The 8485-nt window shown below is 49.6% G+C and overlaps 1 protein-coding gene across 1 annotated transcript; it reads left to right on the forward strand.

Annotated features, from left to right (window-relative positions):
- The first annotated feature begins 634 nt into the window (after positions 1 to 634).
- Positions 635 to 8364, forward strand: Psmd8 (proteasome 26S subunit, non-ATPase 8). The gene is made up of 7 exons (XM_004859045.4): positions 635 to 1012; positions 2142 to 2214; positions 2342 to 2444; positions 3771 to 3936; positions 4802 to 4902; positions 6814 to 6925; positions 7864 to 8364. The coding sequence occupies exons 1-7, from the start codon at positions 650 to 652 to the stop codon at positions 7999 to 8001; spliced, it is 1056 nt and encodes a 351-aa protein (XP_004859102.2). The 5' UTR covers positions 635 to 649; the 3' UTR covers positions 8002 to 8364.
- Positions 8365 to 8485: the final 121 nt, after the last annotated feature.

The raw sequence follows: 8485 nt of genomic DNA on the forward strand, positions 1-8485 counted from the left end.
TGGGCGTGGTGATGCACACCTAAAATCCCAGTATTTGAGAGGCTGAGGCAGGAGAATTGCTGCAAGTACGAGGCCAGCCTGGGTCACATAGTGAATGCGAGGCCAGCCAGGACTACATAGTGAGACACTGTCTCAAAAAATTAAAACAAACAAAAAGATGTTGAATAGGGAAATGTAATATCTATGCATCAGTGGAGAATGTAAGAATTTGGATTAAAAACAATTGGGAAACCTCTGCTTCTCTGTGGCATTCAAAGTCATAGGACTGGATTTTTGTAAATAGTTTATGCTTATTTGTAAGAGACTGGAGAAAAACGCAGAAGGATGACACACTGAGAAAGAGATTGGAGAGACCTAGGTTCAAATCCTCGCTGCTAGCCCTTTGGAAATTTACCCAGGCTCTACCAGCTTGTCTATAAAATAATGGAGCTGTCCAAATGGCTCCATATCGCCACCTCTTGGCTTACAGAAGCTGCCTGCGGAACCTCGAAGACAGTGACGTATCGGTCCGAACGCACAGGCTGAAGCCAGGGCGGCCATATTGACTAATGGAGTTGGGTGGGACTATGAGACAGCTGTCATTTTCAGTTGGGACAAACGACTTCCGGTCACCATTTTGAGTGACAGCAAAGGCGGAGCTCCAAGTGAAATGTTCATTAAGGGCAGGGCTTCGAGGGCGCCTGCAGGGCAGCGACGACCGCACAGCACCCTCCGCCGACAGAGGCGGGTAGTCGTAGCACCGCCCCCAGCCTTGGACTCCACCTCTCGGCCCTACTTCCGCCGGCGAGCGGGAGTTCGTAGGCGTCGCTGCCGTAAACCGGGCGGGAGGTTTGCCGCATCACGGAAGATGGCGGCTGCGACGGTGAACGGGGCGACGGGAGTCTCGAGCACCGCGGCGGCCTCGGGTGCTGTCCTGCAGGCCGCAGCCGGCATGTACGAACAACTGAAGGGCGAGTGGAACCGCAAAAGCCCCAATCTTAGCAAATGCGGGGAAGAGCTGGGCCGCCTCAAGGTAGGGTCGACGGGCCCAGGGAGCCAGGGGCTTGCGGTGGGCGCTTCGAAGGGTCTGATCACAGCCAGGTTCCGTGCCACCGCAGAGTCCTCGGTGTCCACCTGAACAAGGTTCCGCGATCTGAAAGGTCCGGAGATCCAGAATAATTGGTTCGGAGAGCTTGGAGGGGTCAAGAAATAAAGAGGGCCTGGGACGCACTGAAAGCAACTCCATGGGGTAGGGGATGGGGAGGGAGCGATGGAAAGACTAGTTAATGGCAGAGTCGGGAGAGGCGGTAAAATTTTGGTGCTCACAATTTTGCTTTCTGATTGTAGGGGCAAAGTGGGTGTGTCGGGTTTTTTCTGATCACGGGTTCCAGACAAGACTAAGTGGGGAATGAGGGCACAGGTGATGAAAGCAAGACACTGAGATGTCGATGTGTGTAGGGGATGTTGTACTTAAGACCAGGCCAAAGGGCCGGGTATTTAGGTCAGTGGTTCCGCCGCCTGTCTTGCAGGCGCAAGGACCCGAGTTCGATCCCCGATACCAAAATAAAAAAGACCAGCCCAAGTTAGGGTCTGAGAGATCTGGGGTTTAGGGATGCATCTCCGTGGGGAAGGAGCCCAGCTTAGTTGTAGGGGCAAAACTAAACCTGGGAGTATGGGGTTCAGGTTGCTTCAGACCCAGTGTGTTTGGGAGAGAATATAAATATACTGTATTAAGTTGAACAAAGTTGCTGAGTCTACCAAAGAATGATATGTGGGCTGGGTCACCTGAGAAGATTAATGTCTCCCCTTCCCTGGTGTAGATTTTGGGGTAGTCCAGCTCTTCTTTCCCAAACAAACTGGGAAAGATCTGCTAAGAACTGACACCCCTTTGATTTTACTGGGTCAAGCACTGTTTCTTCTGTGTTCCCAGTGGAGCTATTAATAATTGTAATATGAGGTAATCTTAAATGAGCACATGCTGTGTGCTCAGGCCCTATTTTGGGTGTTTTATGAGGACTGACTCTTAATACTTATAACAATATATGAGTCAGGGATGGTAGTTAGCTCCATTTTTCAGATGGAGAAAAAAAAAGGCCGGAGAAGGTAGGTAAGCTGTACTTGAAATTTCGTTTCCTTTCCTTTCTTTCTTTCCTCCTCTTCAGTTGGTTCTGCTGGAGCTCAACTTCCTGCCAACCACAGGGACCAAGCTGACCAAACAGCAGCTCATACTGGCCCGTGAGTGTCACTAGGGTTTGGGTGGGGAGGAGCTGCTGGTGGGTTTGAGTTTCTGCAGGAATGACAGCACTGTTGATCAGAGGAGCAATCCCAGTCACCTCTTGAGAGCCCACCCTGTCACCCACAGGTGACATACTGGAGATTGGCGCCCAGTGGAGCATCCTACGAAAGGACATCCCCTCCTTCGAGCGCTACATGGCTCAGCTCAAATGTTACTACTTTGACTACAAGTGAGGATGGGCCCTGACTTGAATGGGGAGGGCTAGTGGTTCCTTGGCAGTTGTTTTATCTCTGGTGCTCTGGCCACACAGGTCATCTTCCTTCTCCTGGGAATCCCTGCAGTTGTGATTGTTTGTGTCCTCAGAAACTACAGGGTTGGGGAGTTGGGTTGGAGGTCCTGGGACTGGGGTTGTGTGATTGAGTTCCCGTAGGACTCCAGTCCACCATCTCCCTTTACTACATCCACACAACATCCTAACCCCAGCCTTGTTCCCTCTGATTCATGTTCTATAGCAGCCACCAGTATCTTTATGACACGTAACTTTTTTCCTTTTTGGTGCTGGGGATCAAGCAAACCTAGGGCTTCACACATCTAGGCAAGTTGTCTGCCACTGAGCAACAACACTATCCCAAGGCCCAACATTAAAATTTGACCTTCTTGATCATCTGTTCATCACCTGTCCTGACTCACAGGGGCCCTCAGGCTGGGAGACCAATTTTTTGCTGTGGCTTCCAATACTGTCCTTGGCTGACCTTTCTGCCTATGCCTCCTTCATCCCTTTATCTGTCTCCCATTGGACTGTGAACTTCCTAGAGGCAGAGCCTAGAGCTGCCTTGGTCACTGCTGTGTCCTCAGCACTGCCTACCTCAAAGTCAGGCCAAGAGCGGGAACTCACTGGATGTGTGCTGAATATAAAAATGAATGATAGCCAGGTGGTGTGTGGGCGCACGCCTGTACTCCCAGCACTTGGGAGGCTGAGGCAGGAGGATTGCTGTTAGGCCAGCCTGAACTATATATTGAGACCTTGTCTGAAAAAAAGAAACAAAAACAACAACAACAACAAAACCTGAATGACACTTGCTTGGATTAATAAGGATTTGAAGTCAGACAGATGGGTTTGAGATATCCTGCCACTTAATGATTATGGGGTCTTCACCTCTCAGTCTCATTTCCTCCTCAAAGTGGAGATGATGATTCTTAATATAATCACAGTCAACACTTATGCAGTGTTTATTTGTATCTAATACCTTTACCTGGGTTAAGTTGTGTAATTCACTTTACCTTTACTCATTTAACCCATCTCCATGAGATGGATTCTGTGACTCCATCGACCCATTTTATATTTGGGAAAATTGAGGCTGAGTCACTTTACTGAAGCAAGTCACTTGTTTGGATTGGTATGACTTGTCAGTGACTTCCCTGTGCCCTTTGAGCTTCAGTTTTTTCATCTGAAAACCGAAGATCCTGAATACCTTCAAGGGTACAACAGGGGCTCGGGCTCCTGGGTTGGGACACTCAAGTCCTCCTTACCTTGGTTTCCCTCCCTGGTCCACAGGGAGCAGCTCCCTGAGTCGGCCTACATGCACCAGCTCTTGGGCCTCAACCTCCTCTTCCTGCTGTCCCAGAACCGAGTGGCTGAGTTTCACACAGAGTTGGAGCGCCTGCCTGCCAAGGACATCCAGACCAACGTATACATCAAGCACCCCGTGTCCCTCGAACAAGTGAGGCTGGGAAGGGGGAAGGAGGGCCTGGCCAGGGTGGTGATGCTGGGGCAGATGTTAGGGAGAGTTTTCTGTAGTAGTGTTCAGGGTTTACCATGCCAAACCCATGGACTCATTTGTTTCTGCATCCAACAAATAACGAGCCCCAGCTGTGTATCAGGCATTACGGTGGGTTCTCAGCCTGTGCAGGGTCAAACAGAATCCTTGATCCTAGTGGAGATGATAGTTAGGTGAAGGAGTCAGGGAACCAAAGAATAAGTAACCTGTGTAGTCTGTCGGATGTCAAGGCTATGGAGAAAAATAATGCAAAAGGTATGGATTAGGGGGCAAGAGTGGAATTTTATATGGGGGATCAAGGAAGGGCTCACTGAAGAGGTGAGATTGGAGGAAGACTTGAAAGGGCTGAGAAGCAGATCCTGTGGAAATCCAGGCAGAGGAGCAGCCAGTATAGTGTCCAGAACACTATGCTATGTTTGAGTGACAGCAAAGAAGACAGTGTTTGGGACAAGGTGAGTAAGGCCAGAGGAAAAGCCTGAGGAGCTGGGGTTAGGAAGTTGCTTCTTGGCTGGGGTCTGGGGAGGATTTGTCTGTGAGAAGGGAATTCGCAGAGGGCAAGTAGGGCAGGCAGTACAGTTTGGGCACAGGGATGGAGGGGAGTGACCTGGGCTATCTCCTTCCTGTAATTGGAGAGGAAATGAGGTAATATGTGTAATGAGTACATACGTGCGTGTGTAAGCCAGAGGAGGAGCAAAATCTGCTGGGGAGTAAATGGCTGTGTGGTGGGTTTCTGGCAGAATGGGGATTATGGGTGTGGGAGGCCTCTGTGCTGCCTCTTCATCCTCTTTGTCATGGTTGGCCTCTGCAGTACCTGATGGAGGGCAGCTACAACAAGGTGTTCCTGGCAAAGGGTAACATTCCTGCCGAGAGCTACACCTTCTTCATTGACATCCTGCTGGACACTATCAGGTGTGTTGGGCCTAGGCCCCTTGGGATTCAAAAGAATTTGGACCCTGGCATCAAACAGCTCTGAGTTTGAATCCTGTTCTGGCTGCTGACGATCTGGGTAGAATGGCACGTTTCCTGTCTTCTTGGTTTTCTGGTTCTCCTTTTCTGTGAGCCAGAGCTGCTTACACCATGGTGGACAACAGACCTCCACTTGTTCCAGACCGTTCCCATGAGTGGCCACAGGTGTCAGACTGAGTCTGGGCGTGGTGCTGAGACAGCTTATCAGGCAGGGGCCGCGCTGCCTCTGTGACAGGTGCTCCAGCCTTTCAACCAGGGATGCACCCATGAATCACATGGCCTTACCTCAGAGTGCCTAATCTATGGAGTGCTCAATTTTCCCTTCTCTAGAATAGGGTCACCATGTCCTGCCAGCCCCTTCAGTTGCTGTGTGTACAGGTGATAGCATGTGAGAAGTGAGTATGACATACAAGTCCCCTGAGATATAGAAGGGTATCTCAGTGGTAGCAGAGTTGATTCACTTGAGTAAAGCAGCAGATTGAAATGAGTTTCCATTCTTTGGGTGACAAAAGCAGCCTCTTGGGTTTAAATTAAGATTGGTTTGTTGTTATTTTGTGTGAGACTGGGGATTGATCCTAGCACAGTAATGGCAAGCATTTTAGAGCTTTCAATGAGACAGGCAGCTGGCTGTGGCATGTGTGCCATAGGTTCACCATGACTGTCCTAGGATATTCACATTGAGCTACATTTCCAGCCTATTACGGTTTTTTTTTTTCGTACCAGGGATCGAACTTGCAGGTTCTTCTGCTTTTTGAGGGAGGTGGCGGAACCTCTGAGTTAAATCCCCAGCCCCATTTTTTTGGTACCAGGGATCGAACTCAGGTCCTTGTGCTTGCGCAGCAGGCGGTGGAACCACTGAGCTAAATCCCTGGCCAATTATGTTTTATTTTAAGAGAAAGACTTTGCTAAGTTGCCTGGGCTGGAACGTGTGATCCTCCTAGCCCAGCCTTCCACACTGCTGGGATTATAGGTGTGCACTATCACTCCTGGCATGGCATTTGTTTTATTTTTTTGCTGTGTGGCCCAGGCTAGCTTTGGTACACTTTTTTTTTTGGTACCAGGGATCAAACTCTGGACATTATGCTTGCGAGGCAGGCGGCAGCACCACTGAGCTAAATCCCTGGCTCTCCAGGCTGATTTTGAATTGTGCAATCCTACTTCTTCCTCCTGAGTAGCAGGGACTACAGACCAGGAATACTGTACCTGGCTGGTTTAGAGGTATTTTGTTTTGTGGTACTTGGGGTGAACCCTATGCAAGTCCTCTACCACTGAGCTACAACCCCAGCCCTAGGGTATTTTTAAATTTGAAATATCTTAGCTCTCCCAAATACTGGGCCTAAGAAATGTGACATCTCAGAAATGGACATGTTCCTCCCTGCCACTGTTTTGTTCTGACCTTACCCTGTCCCCATTCTGATATCACTTCACGTCTTGCTGTTTTGTACTTTGGTGTCCTTGGTGTCTCAATGGATACATGGCCCCCACTTGGGATCTATGAAGCAGGGTGCAGCATCCTGACAAGCAGGGTCTTCTGTGCAGAGATCCCTTCATGGGAATCCCAGGTTGGGTTTCAGACGGCCTAAGTCCTGTAGCTAGGAGGGAGATTCAGAGCTGGGGTCCACAGTTGGTTCCACAGTTCTGGGAGTCAGAGAAATCTAGATGTGGATGCCTGTGGCCCTGCCTGCTTTGAGTCTCTGGTGAAGAATCTGAGCCTTCATCAGTAAAGGAGGTGGTAACATATTCCATCCACCAGTGCTGAAGGGAAGGGTCAGAGATGACACCAGTCAGGCTTGGGAGGACAGGACCTGGGAGTTGTATGTACTTGGTAATAAGAACCTTATTATCTTCCCACAGGGATGAGATTGCTGGATGCATTGAGAAAGCCTATGAGAAAATCCTTTTTACTGAGGCCACCAGGATTCTCTTCTTCAACACACCCAAAAAGATGACAGACTACGCCAAGAAGGTGGCTGGAGTGCAGGGCAAGGGGCCATGGAGCCACAGGATGCACTAATGACAGTGTTGGAGAGCAGTGGGTAGTCTAGAGGAACACTAGAAGGAATGAGAATCCTAGGATTTAATCCAGCTGTGTGACCTTAAACAAATTGCCTCTGAGCTCCATAGAATGGAGCTAGAGCTGACATGTGGGCTGAATTGAGCATAGCACCTGGCATCTGGTAGAAGCGGGCACTCTTCATGTTGGCTTTTGCCCTTATTAGTTTACAATTCCTTCCTCCCTCCCTCCCTTCCTTCCTACATGTTGGCTTTTGCCCTTATTAGTTTACAATTCCTTGCTCCCTGCCTGCCTGTCTCCTTCCTTCCTTTCTTTTTCTTTCTTTTTTTCCCTTCCTTCCTTTTTCTTTCTTGTACCAGGGATTGAACTCAGGACCTTGTCACTTGGCAAGGAAGGCACAGCACCACTAAGCTAAATCTACAGCCCTAGCTTAGAATTTCTTAGAGGCAGCAGACTTTCCCATAAGACTTTACTTCATTTTGCATTTGAGCAGAAGCAGTGCCTCTGGGGATGCTAACTCATGTGCTGACCCTGATAAGCGCCTTTCCAGGAGGCAGGAGGCAGGAGGCAGGAGGCAGAAGGAGGGTCAAGGATAGACCATGGAAGTGGGTGAAACTGAGTCTGAGTGATGGCAACATTAGTTTTGGTGCTGTGGAGGTTTTGATTCACTGAATCCTCAGAGCCAATGTAGAGAAGACTGTAATTAGAGTCCTTATTACCAACATGGAGAAACTGAAGTAGAGAAGTTCTTGCCTAGAGTTGTGTGGATAGAGGGGGTTGGTGAGAAAAGGATGCCATGGGGTGTGTGTGTGTGTGAGTGGTAGCTCCATGGGAGGGGGAGGAAGCCTTTGGAATCACCCCATTCATTTCTGATCCCTTCCTTTCTGCAGCGAGGGTGGGTCTTGGGGCCCAACAACTACTACAGTTTTGCCAGCCAGCAGCAGAAGCCAGAAGACACCACCATCCCCTCCACGGAACTGGCCAAGCAGGTCATCGAGTATGCCCGGCAGCTGGAAATGATTGTCTGAGCCCACTGGGCCTGGGGGTGGGCAGGTTGTGGTTATTTAAAAACAGTCATGGTGCAGGCTGTCCTCCAATAAAGGTGGATTGATATTTGCTCTTCTAGGCCCTTGTCTCCCCAGTCAGGATGGTGGGCCTCTTGGGGGTTGGAGACCAGTCAGCCTCTGTCCAGTGGCCACTGCTTCAGGTCTCAAACACATGCCCAGTGGCCCTGTGACTTACGGGACAGCACCAGTCTCAGGTAGAGGGTCTATTTCAGCCAGCTATGAGCACATTGGAATGCTGGACCAGGGTACCAGTTCTTTTCAGCAAAGGGGTTGTGTCCCAATTTTTTAACATGTTGAAAATGGATTAAATAATTTTTCAAATGACATGTGAAATGGAATCTGTCTGTGGGCTACCAGGACGATCCCTCTGAACAAAAGGCATGAACCAGGGCGTGGGCATCCCTCCCACCACCCACGAAACCTCTGGCTTCCCCTACCCTATTCC

This window comes from Heterocephalus glaber, unplaced genomic scaffold (assembly GCF_053883595.1).
Source record: "Heterocephalus glaber isolate CG9 unplaced genomic scaffold, H.glaber_assembly_v1.0 deba00001561, whole genome shotgun sequence".
Taxonomy (NCBI): domain Eukaryota; kingdom Metazoa; phylum Chordata; class Mammalia; order Rodentia; family Bathyergidae; genus Heterocephalus; species Heterocephalus glaber.